Here is a 16,519-nt window from a genome sequence, read left to right as displayed (position 1 = left end):
TGGGCACTGGAAAACAAACTTTCATTTAAAACACGTGTATATATTTACATATGCATGCATGCTCTGATCATGCAGACATACAGAATGTTGACAAAGCTGCCTTTTCCATGCCTCTGCCTGCCCCTCAAAACAACCAAACCAAACAAAAACAAAAGCTGTAGTATGTAATATGTGCAGTAGATACCTTCTGGGGTTGGAAGAAAAGTTTCTTGTTTGCTCGCTATGGCTGTGTACATTGTGTATGTAGAATGGACTTGAAATGTTTTGCTTAAAAGCCTTTACTACTAGCCAGAAGAATCACTGATTTATAATTGATATGTATGATACTTCTAATTTATGTTTTTTAAACTTTCAGGGACTTCTACCCCGTATTCCACTCCTCGGCTAACACTATCACAAATGCCAGGGCAGCTACCTCAGATTCTGAGCCCACAGTCAATACAGCTGTCAACTGAGCCACAGCAGGTAAAGCAGAAGGTTACACGCAGCATGCACTTAATGCTTTGCATTTTGCTTGTATTTTCTATTGACAATACCCCAAAATCATGTTTCTGAGAAGTACTGAATTCTTCAGAACTTAGTGTGTATTTCAGATTTATTCCCATCTGGTTTCCTATATCAGAGCGTGGATGTGGATGCTTGACAGTGCACACATTCTTCTTCTGAGCTTCGCTGATTTGTGTTTATTGTGTATTGGTTTTGCGTAGGTTACCATCTGGAGTCCTTCTGCAGTTTGTGGTATGACCACTCCACCAACCTCCCCTGGAATTGTCCCATCAGAATCATCCCAGTCTTCATCGCAACCTTACAGCAAAGCTTTTGGCACATCTGGTACGTGCTGCGTTTTTTGAATTAGGCCTTGAGGATTTATTAAAATAGAAATTCTGGCTGTAAATTTTGCTGTCAGCTTCTTAAACGGGGTTGCAGCACTCTGCTGTTTGATAAGCTTAAGTCATTACTTCTGTGAATGGAGTACCTGGTCATCCAGAGTAATGCAAACACTGAGACAAATTGCAATGAATTCAGTGCCAAAGTCTGAAACAGGCCCATTGGAAACTGTGTGTCTTTATCTTGGTAGATAGTGGAAAGAGATTTAAGAAGTAAATGGCTGAGATACTGTTTAAACATACAATTCTTCACATATAATGCTCAGCTGAAAGGAGGAAATGGGAACCTTGCTGAAGGAACTTTTGCTCCCCCTTTTCAGCAGGGGGTAAAGGAACGCCTTTGGGAACACCAGCCACATCTCCTCCACCCAGCACTTCAGATGACTTTGTGCATGTTTCACTTCCTTCAGCTGCTGCCACACCTCCTAAAAAGGTACAACAAAATTCTTCTGCCAACTAAATCTGACTTTTCATTGACTTACTGTACGTGCAATAACTATAACCAAGGAAAATCAAAGTAACAGACTTGGTGTTGCATTTTATTGTAAAACCTCATTTTCTTCTAAGGTTAGGCTACTTTTACCATTTCCAATTACATATTTTTTGTGTAACTGTAAATTTTCTTTCTATGAAACTGTCCAAGAGGTTTGTTTTGAACAGATGTCTGATATAAAGAATATGTATGTATGTTTTTTTCCAGGAGGACAAATCAGATTCTGGGAGGCCTTTATTGTACCGACAACAAAATGTCATAAACAGCGATAAATCATTGGGTAAACTCCACTTTCCTCTCCCTGTTTTCAATAACTTATTTTAAACAAATCCTGTTTTTAATGACATATTCCAACTGCCAAACACTTTTCCACAGGTTTTTCTATTTTTTTCACTGAGTTCTTCATAGTTCCAGGATCCTGCCTTAAACTGATGCAACTTAAAACCTTCCCATGATGCTTTTGATTTCATTTTAAGTATTCACCTTCAGAAGTAGCCTGCAGATTTTTTTTTTTAACTGGCCTATTTGCCTTTTCATGCGTATTTAAATTTAAATATGCAGATCAACACTGAAGTCTGAAAAAGGATTTTTTTTTTAAAGCTGATGCTTTGAGGGTGAATTCTTTTTAGAAACAACAAGTTGTACTTGAAGTTTTTACTTGAACAAAGTATGTCACATGTGCAGCCTTACAATTTGATCCAGACATGAGGATAGATATGCTTCCTTGAAAGGCTTTTGGAAAAACTTTGTTTGCTATCCACAATTGTATTGCTGTACTTGAACTGTTTCTGAAAGTCCTGTGGAATATTGAAAGCAACAGTGGATGGTTGAGGAACTCAACTTCTAATAGGTAAATCTAGATTCCCTTTTCCATTCTCTGACATCTACGCCTGTGAGAGCTGTAGAAAGGGATTTGGGCACTGTTTGAAACCTCTATACATTGCATCTTTACTGTCCTCAAGGTGCAAATGATAGTGAAACTCAAGCTGGTTTTCCCTGCTGAAGTGTTATAGCAACACTGGAATCTGAACTTCCTGAATTACGAGATCAGGCTAGGTTTTTCAGTGGGTTCCTGATCTGTTCCTGAGCTGTGAGCATGAGGTTTCTGTCCTGCATGCTTTTGTGTGTGTATCCCTGGCACCTGTCTCAGAGTTTTGATCACTAGTCACAAACTGTCAAGTTTGTATTACGTCAGCTTACTACACTTCCTTTTTGGGGTGCAGGGAGGTAAGAACTGTGTCCTCAAGTAGCCAAATCAGAAGCTAAGAGGGAGTTTAAAGCTAATGTAGAAGTATAGCTGTTGCCCTACATATTGGCTGCTTTTTTATTTATTTAATGGATTCAGTTGCAGACAACACATCCTTACTTGTAGAGGAGGCCACCTACACTTGTTGTGCAGTAGCAAATGTTAAGTTTACAAAATTACACTTCTGGATTGGGACAAACATGTGACTAATCTCAGAAGTGGTTTCCACAGGAACAGATGCTTCCTCAAAAGAGGAAAGAGGGACACGTTTAATCTAAGGCCCTTACAGCAGTATAAGGCTCCTGTTCTGTGCTGTAATAAGGCTGGACAAAACAGCATCTATACAACTAACTTTTCTTTTCTTTTCTTTTTTTCAGACACACCCGGTAGTAAAAGTTCAGTAACCTTAAGTGATCTTCCAGAGTTTTTAGGCGGTTTGTCTTTTGAAGATAGTGCTGAAAAGGACAGAGAGGAAGGTAATTTCTGTTATCTTTAGATACATCTTAGCTAAGGAAATATAAGATTCATGGCTCGTGCTAAATTGTTTTGCCTTATATCACTGCTGTTCTCAGTACTCTCTAAGGTAACTTTCATATGTTTAAATCCCTTCTCTGTGAGCTTTGCCATTAATTAATTTTAAACGTGCCATTTCTGGGCCTACAATATGGGAATTCTTGTTGCAACCTGCTTTATTCCTTTCAAAAGTTGCCCAATGCTGAAGACTAGTACCCAGAACTCAGACTTGTTCCCCTAAGTAAAAAATCTCAAATCTTTTTTATTAGAGAGCAGCTGACTGGAACGAGAGAACTTAGTAATGCTGGTATTTATTTTAGGAACAAACAAACAAATCTATAGGAGAATGAGTAAATCTGTGGTGATTAGTTAATTTAATAGCATTTGTTCTCACTATAAGGCAAATTCAGTCCTATGTAAAGAATCCCTACAAAACTCTTATTTAAAAAATAAAAATAAACCCTGTTTTGAGAGCTTCAGTGAGATAGTTGTATATTTGTCCTTAAACTCTTAATGTTTTTTTCAGGATGTCATTAATTTGTCTTATAGAAATTGGGCACATTTATTCATTTTTTTCCCATGTTTAGAATAGGTCTGCATTGTCTTTAAATAATAGCATCTTTTCAAATGCAAGTGTTTTTCATAAAGGTGTTCATAAATTGTCAAAACAGTAAAGTTTGTAAACTTAATCTTCTTCAGAAGACTAAAGTGGGTACGGTCCTGATGTGAAAGAATAATAAAAAGCAAACTCTAGAAGAAGGTATTTTAGCTGCTGTAATTCTATCTTACCTTCAAGGTGAGATTTTTATTTTTTAAGGCGTGCTTACATTGTTAACAGTAGGATTTTAGTCTTTGGGGAAATGCTTCAAGTTGACCAATTTAAGAACTAGAGCTACTTAAAGCAAGTGAATCACTCTTCTGTCATAGAACCATGAGTTAGGTTGCACTCCTCGGTTCTGAAGCATGGTCTGGTTCTAATTTTACTTCAGGGCACCTTGCAGGACTTTTTCCCTAGCTACATAGAGATGTTCAAGCATGTGTAAGGTAAATGGACGCCTAAGGGTGCTACGAGAACTGGTTAGGGTACAGGAAAAAATACACTGTCCAGAAACTTCGTGTTAAGCTGACTTAACTAATTGATCGCCCCCTTCCATCCCTCTCAGATGCAATATCTAAAGAGATCTCCGAGATCACAACTGATGCTGAACACATGGTGCCTAGAGGAGGATTTGACTCTCCATTTTACCGCACAAACGAAAGTCTGTCAGGCTCTCAGAAGAAGACCCAATCAGCAGTCTCTAGTGTTCAGGGACACGGTCCGACCTCTGAGCCTTTAACGTCTTCTCTGGACAAGCCTGGGCCTGAGAGTGCGCGGGAAACACCCAAACAAACGTTTACTCCCATAGACAAGCCCTGCGGAGGCTCTGGTGAAAGCCCTGCTGGTAACAGGGAAGGAACCTCTGGGGAGACGAGTATTCTCACTCCCAGCCCTTGCAAAGTACCAGCGCAAAGAAGAGTGGTGTTTGGGAGTGGGCAGCCTCCCCTGTACGAGCACCTTTTTGAGGTTGCATTACCAAAGACTGCCTACCTCTTTGTTGGCAAGAAGACTGAGGAGCTGCTAAAGAAAGTCAAGGGATCCCAGGATGAAGACTGCATGGCCTCTACTTCTCCTGTGGAAGTACTGGACAGACTGATACAGCAAGGGGCGGACGCGCACACTAAGGAGCTGAACAAGTAGGTGACTGAAAGTCTTACTTTGCAAACTTTCTTGTTAAGACTCTTGTGCTGGCTTTATTTTAATAACTGCGTCTGGAAAACAGGTGGGTTAGGAAACCTGCGTGAAAAATGTATTCCGTGAAACATTACTGTTAGGAGGTTTGGGTGGAGAATTTTTATATTTCTCTTGGTAACCATTTTACTATAAAAATGGGTCTGTGCCCTTAGAACTCTTTCTGACCTTAGTAACAGAGCTTGGCGTGAAGAAGTAGGGCTGCTGGGTGTGCTACCACACCACTGCTGGAGAGATTTGCTTACTTTATCAGGTTTAAGTCCCCCACTAGATGCTCAAAAGCAACTGTAGAGTCCCAGGGGAGACTGACACTTTCTTCTTTCTAATACAGATAATGCGAAGGACTGGAGAACCAGATTTAAAGGCTAGGTGCATCTGCTGCGTTCCTCCTTCTTCTCTCATTCCCCTGTACTCCACTTTCTCCTTATGCTGTTTTCTCTACCTGAGAGAATTTTTCTTGCTAACTTCCAAGAAATTCTGTCCTCCTTTACCATCTGCTCTTGCAGCCTGCTTCTTGCACAATTCCTTCTCATTCTCTTCATACCGATTGACCATAATTGTACTTTTATTAGGCTGTAAGATCCTTTGAGGTGGGGTTTCCATTTTAAAGTGACTCGCACAGTGTTTGTGTATTTAAACTTAGTGGTTAATGCTACATTTTCATTTTTCAGATTGTCTCTGCCAAGCAAATCTGCTGACTGGACTCATTTTGGAGGTGAGGATGTTTCTTGTGTTTTGGCAATCTGTTCTTCTATTATTAGACTTGCTTAAACAATGACCTGCTACTGTCATGTGCTTTTTTTTTCCTTTGCTAATGCTGCAGAAGGATGGTGCCTTCCTTCCATTAAATCATGGCTTATCTGCTTAGCAGATGAGTGCCCGTGTTCCAGTGTGACAAGATTTTTGGTGTGGGTTTTTTCCCCTCTTTGAAAAGTGAATACTGCTTTCCCCACAATTTTACAGATTTCCACTTCTGACCATTTAAGATCTGCTAGCCTTCTGAGTGATGCCAAGCTTGGCTTTTTTTTCTTAATAGAAGGAGCAATCCATCTGGAGCATGTATATATTCAGGATACAAAAACAGCTTTGTTTTCAATGTCTGCTGAAAGCATTTTTTCCTGTGAGGTTTGTGTAACGTGGGGGAATAAACACAGGATTAGAAACTTGCCTGTTAAAACTGTAGTCATCTGCCACTTGTTTGAAGCAGACTTGTGGTTAAACATTATTTTTCTGGTTTCTTTGGGAAAAAATGTTTAAAAAATTAAGTTTGTGTTTTAATTCAAATGGAACAGACAAATTTTTAAGCTGTGATTTCAAAGAAATCTAATGTGTGTACTTCAGAAGATATTTCCCAGGTGTGGAACATGGACGGTACAGTTCAGTAACCTCTTGGTCTTCTAACTCCAATCCAGGTTCTCCTCCTTCAGATGAGATTCACACCCTGCGTAACCAATTGCTTTTGCTGCACAACCAGTTACTGTATGAGCGCTTCAAAAGACAGCAACATGCCCTTCGGAACCGGCGGCTCTTGCGAAAAGTGATTAAAGCAACAGCACTGGAGGAACATAATGCTGCCATGGTGAGCAGGGCTACAAATCTAGCAGTCATTTAAACACAGCGGTGCTAACAAGGGTTAACTGTCTTGGCCAGCATCTTTCTGTACCACTTGATTGAAAAAGAAACCTAGTTTCTCACCTTATTCAAGTCAGTGTTTGTGGAATGACCTATGGATGAGTTGCATGCACCGTGATCATTAAAACCAGTAGTTTCCATTTAACTGTAGGGGACTGAATCCATGGACGCCTCCATGCTTAACTCCTGCTGCCAGTTACCCTTGGATTAATGGTAAAGGTTTCACAATTAGTGGAGTTACTTAGTGCTCCTTGACTGAGCAGTGGAAAAGCAAAAACTTGCTAAACTCAAATGCTCTTTTTGAGTTATTTACTATGATAAAATTCAAAGTTGTAAGTGCATTGAAGAATGTCTCAGTACAGATTTAGGCATGTTTCATTCTGTACCTCCATGTTATAGCTACTTTGATCTACAATTTCACCTTTTAAGATACTAGTGGAAGAACCAAAAGTAGCTTTCCAGGTTTGTTTTATAAAATGAACCATAACTTTAGCTGTGAAGCCCAAGTCCCCGACAAAAGCATGAGGTGCTGGGGAAGAATGTGCTATTTCTCACTGTGTCTTTGGATGTGACTTTGAGTTACCAGCCTGTCCACTCTAGCACCATTTAAACTTTCTTTCAGCCCCACAAAACCATTAAGAATGTGCTCTATATGAGATGTTCTATTTATGGAGAAGTGTCGAGCCTGCATGCTGTTTAACTGGTGTTAGTGCTTTACTTAGCTAGTGACTTAGGATAGATGTTCTAACTGATAAAGCAGATGTCTTGCCTGATGCTTCATATGGGGTTCTTAACAGAAAGACCAGCTGAAACTACAGGAAAAAGAAATCCAGGCCTTGAAACTGAGTCTGCAGAAAGAACAGGCCAGGTACCACCAGTTCCAGGAGGAACATGAAAATATAGTGTCTCAGCTTCACAGCCAAATCAGACAGCTGCAACATGACCGGGAGGAATTCTACAACCAGAGCCAGGAATTGCAGGTATGAAGCAGACAGAACACTGAACAAAATTGTGTTGTCTCCTTACTGTGATTTGAAAAATAACCTTCCTGCTGACGTGGCATGAAATATCTAAGAGAAAGCTACATATCTCCATTAGAGAAACTGTCCTAATTCAGAGTAAGACGGTGCGTAATTGGAAATGCCTATCTGGACAGTCATTGTCCTTTTATAGGTCTGTTTTGTGACGTTTTTGATTTGGAAGTAGAAAAATGCGGTTTCTTAGCTGGCTTTGGGACTTTCACAAGCTCTCAGTATAACTTGATTTACGGTCCTGGTGGTTATGGCCCTCCAGCCATATGCCATTGCTACTCCTTACTAAAGTTTCAGAACCCTGAGTGAGTTTTTTGTTTGAACAGACCAAGCTGGAAGACTGCCGGAACATGATTGCAGATCTGAGGTTAGAATTAAAGAAGGCTAACAACAAGGTGTGTCACACAGAACTGCTGCTTAGCCAAGTTTCTCAAAAGGTAAGAGAAGTCACTGTTCCCAGAGTCCCTTTGAGTCTTTCTGTTTATTGTCTCTGTTAATTGTTATCAGGTGCTTTTTCTTGTTCTGAAAGCCTGTGCTTAGTTCCATAGAATCTGATATTCATTGTGCAAAAACAACACACAAATGTGTTGTGGTGAAGAAATTCTAAACTCAGATCAAAGGCTTCTGAAACTTCTCGTTTTGGCTGATCTTTGCACAGTAGGAATTCCCAGATTGAGCAATATGAACTTGTGTTAAAGCTCTGATAAATCTTGGCATCACAGAAATCATGTTTATGTTGGAAGTTAAATGGACTTCTCCTATAATTGGAAACATGGTTGTCTTGAGGGAAGCAATGTCTGTATGGTGAAATTCTGTATAGACTGTCACCAGCTTTATGAAAATTCATTTCTTCATCACTTAAGATCTGTGGTGCATTACAGTCTTGTATTTGTCTCCCTTTTTTTTTTATAAAAATGCCCTGTGAACACAGTGCCAGTCAACTGTGACTCTCGTGCTGACCTATTCATTTCCCTGCTTGAATCTGTTAAATTTCTCTTTAAAGCTTTCCAACAGCGAATCAGTGCAACAGCAGATGGAGTTCTTGAACAGACAACTTCTGGTTCTTGGAGAGGTCAATGAGTTGTACCTGGAGCAGTTGCAGCACAAGCACACAGACACTACAAAGGTACAATTGCAGACAGAGCCTTTGGGAATACTTTGCCTGAAGTCATCATCAAGTTGTTCTCAGCCTTGTGGTCAGAGTAAAGGAAATGCTTCGTAACATATTTTGTTAGCCTTTTGTTCAGATATTTTTTGTGCACTGCGTGGTTACGGAATCACTCCAGTGCGCTGTTTTTGAAAGCTAGGAAGGGTATGTTAGGGCACACCTGAAGTCAGTTTTAGCCACTTGATATAAATTCTTACTAGTTTCTTCGTGCCACTGCTGTAAATCAAGTACGTTGCTGTGTTCTTGCTGTAATTGACAGCAGGCTGTTGGAGGTAAAGTAACATTGGGCTCTTCTGTTTGTGAAAGCGCATAACGTAGAACAGTATTGCTGGAATTTGTAGAAGGTTCTTAACCAGGGTTTTAGCAGTTTGTGTGAGATGCTGTTTTAAAACACGCAGTATTCCTCTTCTCACTCAGTTGCTTTCTTATTAAGAGTTGGTACCAACTTTACTAAAACTTCTGTGGTTCATATGGTTTTACTTCCTGACTTCAAAGAGACCTTTTTTTAATTAGAAGCAAGTAACTTACACAACAATTGAACTGTTTCTGCGTGAGAGCAAGTAATTGAAAAAGGGGAATAGTAAGCCAAAAAAATATATCTTTTACTGGTATTTAATGAAGGTCATGTTGCAAAAACTGTCTTTAAAATGAAGGTTGTCTAATCTGGTGCAGAACTGGCAAGTTTACTTCGCAGAACATTTTTTAATAAGGAACATTAATGTGCTACTAAATTCCAGTGATGTAGAATTGTTTTCACAGTAACGTAGTGTGCATCCTCAGAGTATCCAGCTTTCTGTATCTGTTTTTAGAAATGCTTTTATTCCATCCTGCTTCAACTGTGCCTATTTATAGCATCAGAACCATGTCTAAATATTAATAAAAACATCACACAATCAAATTATACTTTAACACTGTGTTCTTTCCTTTGAGGAGGTTGAAATGTTGCACGCTGCTTATCGGAAAGACCTGGAGAAAGCAAAATTGTGTGTTCAACAGCAAAGCCAAAGGCTTGATGCTTCCCAGAAACGGATAGCTGAACTGGAATCTCAGCTTTCTAAAAAGGACCATCTCTTTGTGGAGCAAAAGAAATACCTGGAAGATGTCAAAATCAAAGCAAGGTAGGGATTTCCTATGTAAAACTTCAGCAGTGCGTTGACAGGTGCAGTGTTACATTTGAGGCAGAATCTGGAGAAACTGGAACTGATGGCCTTTGGTTTATCTTCTCATTCAGAGGTCAGCTGCAAGCAGTAGAAAGCAGATACAAGGCCCAGAAAAGAATCACCCAGGCATTTGAGCTGGAGATCTTGGATCTGTTTGGCCGGTTGGAGAAGAGCAGCTTATTGAAAAAACTTGAAGATGAAAAAACAGAAGCAGCTGAAGCAGCAGAAGAAAGGTAAGGGCAATGATGTAAATATGCTGGACTCATGACCAGTTTTTGGAATTTATCACTGGGGAATTTCTAGCACTCGGAGGCATCATCTCAAAATATTTGTTATTTCCCACTTAGACTGAATCTGGTTCAGGACTCTTCCAGGGTTACTGAGAATCACTGTCAAAATTGGCAGTGTTTAGGAAATACTTCTCAGCTGAACATTATTCACACTTGGAGGCAAATGTCCAGTTTGTCTCATAGATTGGTCTCTTTAGCCTATAAATTGTTATGTGTTTAAGTAGTTGCTTTACATAAGTCTTCCTAAAACGCCTGAGTAGTGTTGTACTTTCATTCAGATCATACCTTTTTTTCCTACACCACATTCTTCTACAGCATGAGGATAATTTCTTGCACTGCAAGTGGATTTGTAGGTAACAGCTTATTTTGTGATGGGTAAAAGAAAGATCTACAGTCCAAGGACGATGTATAGATACCTTCCTTTTCCTTAATGGGTCAGGATACACCTCTGTTCTGCTTTGGGATTGTCAGCTTTGGGCTTTAAAGGTGGGATGTTGCAAGGCTTAGTGTGACACCTGCCCGGTTGCTCTCTGTGGCTTCTGCTTTGCTACAAAACTGCGGAAGGAAAGCTGGTGTAGGCCTGCTGAAGTAAATATATGCAGTTGCAGAAATGGAAAGTAAGGCTTGTGCTCCCTAGCATTTCCCTTTCCATTGTGAACAGTTGCTACCATTTCCTTGACACTGTATCCTCTCTTGTTCCAAACCAGGTTGGATTGTGGTAACGAAGGTTGTGCAGATGCTGTAGCAGGATACAGTGAAGAAACAATTGGTAGAAATGGAGAAACCAAACCTCCCAGCGCTCGAGGTAGTAGTAGCGGTAAGGGTGGCAGCAACAGTGAGCTCTCCACCCCAGAGAAAAACCAGAACCAGAGGTTCATCAATCGCTGGGAGACATCCATGTTGCTGGAGCCCTCAACTACTGTCCCACTGACTGTAGGTTCACTCCCCAGCTCCAAGAGCTTCCTTGGAATGAAGTCACGAGAATTATTTCGCAACAAGAGTGAGAGCCAGTGTGATGAGCAGGGTGGAACCATCAACAGCCTTTCTGATACTCTAAAGACTGAACTATGTAAAGATCCCAACATGGAGACGAAGGCCCCTCCGAGCCCCAATAACAGCCTCTCGCCTAAGATCCCCGAAAGTAGTGTTGGACAGCTTCATATCATGGACTACAATGAAACTCATCATGACCACAGTTAAAAAAGAAGATAGTCAATCAGTGTTATTTTCATATTCTTGGCATAGAACAGGAGGCGTGAATGCAAGTTTAACTAAAAGCTTTTATGTTTCTTTGGTCTGAGCAGCTAGCTCATGCAGCGGAATAGGATCGATGTCCAGTAACGGAAGAAGGCTGCTGAACGAATGCAAAGTGGATTTTGGGGTCTGGAATTGAAATGCCCAGCCTAACTCTTGCTTCTTTCTCAAATTCAGTCTTTAGCAGCGTGTACGAATTTGAAGGGACAACTGTTAGCATTTGCAAGTATTTTTTTTCCCCTTTCTCCCTGTCCCCAGTGAGTGGCTGCATTTATGAACTTGAGTGCAATATGAGGCCAAATTAACATTTGTGAGTCTACTACGAATGCTTTGTATTTCCTTGCAAGCTTCCAATTTAGAGCAGTTCATTGTGCTGCCTGTCTGGGTGACTTCGGTTGTTTTCATCCTGGAAAGGAGCAGCACTAGAATTTCTAGTGCGTTCACCCAAGGGTCTCTATTTTGCCTGTCCACTGTCCCACATCCCTCAGAGCCCAGTCTTCACGCAGTTGGACTCTGAATGCCTAAATGTTTAAGGAACGGTGTACCTCTGCAAAATGATTCATTCGCCCTAATTCATAATCATTGTTTATATTGTCCTTAACATTTCTTGGAAAGTTTCTTTTGAACAGACACTTGGTAAGGAACTGGAGCTTGTAATGCAGAGACCATATATGCTGAAGACTTGTTAAAACACTAGCTTCTGATCGTGTTGGTATTTTAAGTGTTTGCCTGACAGACTGGTACTGACCTCAAACTGGTTCATTTGGGAAAGCTATTGGGGTGGGAGAAGAAGGAAGAGGAAGCTTTATTCGAGTAGGGAGAGCATGCAGAACATGGATGTAGAATGAAGATTTGCAGCTCACAAAGATGTGCAAAGAGCATTTGTTTCTTTAATCAGGGAAGTACTTGTCCTGCCTGATGTCCTTCATAATTCTGGTCTTTGTTCCTGGTCTGAGCAAGACCGCTGTGTTCCAAGGCTGAGAAATAGGCCTCTCACTTCCTGGGAGTATGTTTTCAGGCTTGACTTACAATACAGAATACGGTTTCCTTTGAGTGCTGTTCTGCTCTACCTGCAGCACACTTTTCAGCTCAGCAGTGTCAGTTTGGCTCTAGGTATGTCCCCTTCACCCCCATCTCCTTAAAGGACAAGACTGAAGAAGCAGCCTGCTTGAAACGAGAATCTGAATTCTGTCGTGAAGCCTTTCCGTGTTAATCGTGTTTAAGTCAATGATGAGCCTTCTGTGAAGGAGGATGGCAGGATCAGGGCTTGTCAGTGGTCAGACTCAATCTCCTTTGTGACAGAACAGAGCCTGCGGTTAGGAAGGCAGTGTGCTTATTTTAAACCTTGGGTATGTCTGGGTCCAGGCATACTCTGACATATCAGGCTTCACAGGTATCCTGCATCACGTCTCTTTTCTTTAACGTTCTGTGGGTGGCAGCTGCTGGTGAAGAATTGTCTCAAATATAAATCAAAGCCAAGTACACTTGCACTTGTAGTTCACTTCCTTCGTAACCTGAACAGCAAAAGGAGTCTGTCACAGGGGCTGGTGGCTTGTGAACGTGTGCCGGACACTACTTTGCCTCCCATTTCCACTTTTTACTTAACACCTAGGGTCTAAATACATTTCTGCCTGTCTAAATTATTCTCAGTGTCCTTTCGGTTGGTCAGTCCTAACTCTGAAAGTAAAAGTGAACTTCAGTGGTTTTGTCAAAGCTTGAATCTGCATGGAATAGAAAATAGAGAGTTGGTTGTAAGTGACAGACTGGTTTTGTCGACATGTCTATAGGTTTTCTAAGACTTAGTGGTAGCAAACGTGGTAGCGTATGTTTTGGTAAGATTTGGAGGTTTCCTGCCTCTCACCCCACCGGATCCCAGCACCAGGAGTTGAACGGTTTGCACATGGCCCTTGAAGGGCTGCCTCAGCTGCTGGGTGGAGTTGTGTTGCAGGAGTTTTAGACCATCCTGCTTTGCCGAGCCCCAGAAGAGTGTCTTGCTTCTGTGATGACCTCACTTGTTCTGAGGAGAGGCGGTTTTTGTTGTGGGTTACAAAAATGCCCTGGCGGTAATGCAAGCTCATTGATGAGGTGGCTTTTTTCTTCTTTTAAAAAGGATTTTAGCACCAGGATAGTAACGGAAACCACTTTAGGTTTGTTTATGGACCACAAAGATTACGGAGGAACAAATTTTGCAATTTTTTTTGTAAGTCAAAAAATCATGTATCTGCTGTATGTAGTTAACTTGCAGTTTGTTTGAAGGGGTCCCATCAGTGAAGTGGAAACAGATTTTTTTTAACTGACTGCTTTTAGTTAAATCTAAAATTGCTGTCTTCGTCAAGTTAATCTGTTCCCTGCCTCGCTCTTTGTAAGCATGTTAAACAATCTACATTAAATGCCATAAATATGAAATACGAGGAAATGGTACAATCCTAAGCTAAAGAGAACTTCAACCAAAAGGAGGTTTTGCTGTCCGTATTAGAATGTTCTAAAATGTCAAGGCAGTTGCTTGTGTTTAACTGTGAACAAATAAAATGTATTGTTTTGCACTTCTGTGTTAAATTCCCTGCGAGCCCCTCTCTTTGGGACCAAGGTGTGCTGAGACAAAACGCGGAGAAACAAACTCAGCATCGAAGCATCTTCCAAGATCTGTGTGCTGAGTAGTACTGAGCAGATAAGTGGGTCTGCCCCTTTTTGCATGGGGTTCTTTGCTAGAAGTTCACTTTTCTGCGTGGAGCTCATGTTTTTTTAATCTTCTGTGGAATAACAACTTCAACAATGATGTGACAGTATAATCCATAAAATAACCACAGACACTTCACTACGGCACATCTGCATATTAGCTTTGTATGGGATTGTTTACATGGTCTAGAGGTTACAGTGATTAGACAAACTAATAGATGAAAATGTCAGACTGCTCTTTGCAAAGCTGGGGACAGAAGCGGGCTGGCTTCCTCTGTCCCTGCATACGTGCTTTCCTCTTCTGTACCCTGCTCAAGTGTCACGGTACACAGGGCAGTTCCTTAAACCAAGGGGGATTTGGGAGGTGATTTCACTGTAAGCTTGACCTATTAGGTTAAGGTTGTTTTCTTGTTTTGCCTGTCTCTCCTCCCAGCCCCCTCACCTGGCACTCTTACTGTATTTTTTTTTTCCCTCAAAGAAATGAATAGTTGAAAGGTTGCTCAGAGCAGTTTAGAAATTCATACATGAACCTCAGCATTGCAATTATGGAATTAAGTATAATTTTTAAATTTGAACAACCCACACAAGGGCATGGCACAAGTGATGTACAGTCTGTTTGTGAAAACACATTGGCTGAACAACAGCACTTAGTAGAAAATTTTATGTAAAAGTTACCCTGACCCTTATTTTGGTGCTAGGCGATAGGGAAAGCTGGCTTTCAGCCTTCTGCAAGGGGGTAAGTTTTACAGCATGGTGTAAATGAAAGGAAAACAAAGCAGAAAGTTGATCTTGCCTCATTTTAAATGTGTTTTGCATATCCCTTAAGCTTAAAGGTGAAAAGCTGCACTTACCAGTTCAAAAACAATTAGGTAATATTACCCCCAGAAGTACGTCCACCAGGGTACAAGAAGAAATAAAGTATCTTGTTTACCCACCTTGGTAGCTTGGTAGCTCATAAACCCAGCTGTAAATAATAAGCATGCAGTAGACACTAGTGAAGGAAATAACTTTATTTCCTGATTTTTAAGCATCTTTGCTGGTTCATCTTGATTTACTGGAACTACTTAGCTACAGGTGCGATGGCCTGAATTTGAAAAGTGGTTACAGAGCAGTTCAGAGAAGCAACAGGAGCTGAGTTACTTCATTCGCGCAAGTGACAGCTTGCACCTAGACTTTACTTTTCATTCAAAGCTTAACTCCAAATAATTTTGTCTGGTGGTTTTCATGATTTTGGCATCTGTGGGATTTACTTGGAGAAACCTTTTTGGTGATGCTAAGGACCTCATCTAATTTTGGGCCTCACTGGGTGAAGTTTGGTGCCATACACTACTACTGGTTTTGTCAGGGCTCTGGGCTGGCCATCGGTGATGCGGGGCTCGGTTCTCAGCTGACCAAAAGCTCGGTTTCAATGGGTGCTGTGCCCACCCCCAGCTGAATTCAGAACTTTTACGGAAACCCAGCCGCCATGGGCTATGAGGTGTTCATAGGGCAGTGAGGTGACTGAGCAGGACGGGACGCAGCCAAGAGCCTGTGAAAGCAGCCGGGAGGGGCCGGCACCTGTGTGCCTGCGAAAGCAACCATTTTGGTGGCGTGTAGCTGATGCTGCGAAGCTCCTCTGAGGATGTGGGAGCAGAGCGGGCTGGTTGAGCGCCTTGTGAACAAACGGCCTTTAGGAGGCTTTCACGGAGGGCCCAAGGCCGGGGTGCGTTGGTGAGGCGCTGCGGGGGGCCCGGGCCGCCTTCCCCGAGGCGGCCGCTAGAGGCCCCCCGAGGCCCGCGGCTGCCCTCAGCAGCGGCCCCGATCGCCTCAGGGGGCCGCCGAGGCCCGGGGAGCTCCCTCCGTGCCCCCGGGAGGCCGCCGCAGCTCCCGAGGCTGTGGTAACCTCTCGGGTGCCGAGCAGGGCCCGGGGGTTTGACCTGCGGCACCCCTCGGTTGTACCTTGGTAAAGGTCGGGTTTGCCCCTCCTGCAAATCAGGGGGCTCACAGAGCCTACAAGCGCCAGGATTTTTTGCCACCGTCTCCTCCCAGCCTGCGTCTCTGCCGCCGTGTTTGAAAGAAAAGCAGCATTTATTTCCTGGACTGGCTGACAGATCCCGGGGTAAGTCAGTCTGGTGCCCTGCCTGGTTTCCCAGTGTCTCATGATTTTATGCTCTCAGAGGCTAAAGTAAAACTTCTGCACTTCTGCTTGGCATTTACATCCTGTTTATGTAAATTCTTCAAACAGCTTGATTTGTAATAGAGAAAAACAATTCTTGCTGTATCTTTTTGTCCTTTGAAGTGTCCATCCACTCTGGAAGAGGAGAACTTGTATGGAAATTAAGTAATTTGTCTAGATGTTTTTGTGAGGTTTAACTTTGCAGTCTTCCAACAGATTCTGGTC

At 41.9% G+C, this 16,519-nt stretch overlaps 2 protein-coding genes across 9 annotated transcripts in view; both read left to right on the top strand.

Moving 5' to 3' along the window:
- Nucleotides 1-14,006, top strand: part of TSC1 (TSC complex subunit 1) — a 63,149-nt gene extending 49,143 nt beyond the window's left edge. For 6 of the 8 annotated variants that reach the window (XM_083807381.1, XM_083807380.1, XM_083807379.1 and 3 more), the window contains 14 exons: nucleotides 356-465; nucleotides 708-831; nucleotides 1,208-1,320; nucleotides 1,588-1,660; nucleotides 3,004-3,102; nucleotides 4,303-4,873; nucleotides 5,600-5,643; nucleotides 6,341-6,507; nucleotides 7,358-7,540; nucleotides 7,918-8,028; nucleotides 8,595-8,717; nucleotides 9,690-9,877; nucleotides 9,991-10,152; nucleotides 10,917-14,006. In XM_083807381.1, coding sequence (XP_083663507.1) covers nucleotides 356-465; nucleotides 708-831; nucleotides 1,208-1,320; nucleotides 1,588-1,660; nucleotides 3,004-3,102; nucleotides 4,303-4,873; nucleotides 5,600-5,643; nucleotides 6,341-6,507; nucleotides 7,358-7,540; nucleotides 7,918-8,028; nucleotides 8,595-8,717; nucleotides 9,690-9,877; nucleotides 9,991-10,152; nucleotides 10,917-11,409 — 2,561 coding nt within the window. In that variant the 3' untranslated portion in view covers nucleotides 11,410-14,006. The remainder of the gene's footprint in view (nucleotides 1-355; nucleotides 466-707; nucleotides 832-1,207; nucleotides 1,321-1,587; nucleotides 1,661-3,003; nucleotides 3,103-4,302; nucleotides 4,874-5,599; nucleotides 5,644-6,340; nucleotides 6,508-7,357; nucleotides 7,541-7,917; nucleotides 8,029-8,594; nucleotides 8,718-9,689; nucleotides 9,878-9,990; nucleotides 10,153-10,916) is intronic. The other 2 variants (XM_083807385.1, XM_083807384.1) reach the window with 2 other exon arrangements.
- Nucleotides 14,007-14,151: 145 nt separating this feature from the next.
- Nucleotides 14,152-16,519, top strand: part of AK8 (adenylate kinase 8) — a 78,339-nt gene continuing 75,971 nt past the window's right edge. The window contains exon 1 of the mRNA XM_083807417.1: nucleotides 14,152-16,237. The gene's annotated coding sequence lies outside the window, so the exon portion shown is untranslated. The remainder of the gene's footprint in view (nucleotides 16,238-16,519) is intronic.

Source organism: Anser anser, assembly GCF_964211835.1.
Source record: "Anser anser genome assembly, chromosome: 21".
NCBI classification, from domain to species: domain Eukaryota; kingdom Metazoa; phylum Chordata; class Aves; order Anseriformes; family Anatidae; genus Anser; species Anser anser.
The sequence above is the reverse complement of the archived record's forward strand: the minus strand, read 5'-3'. Positions and strand labels throughout refer to the sequence as shown.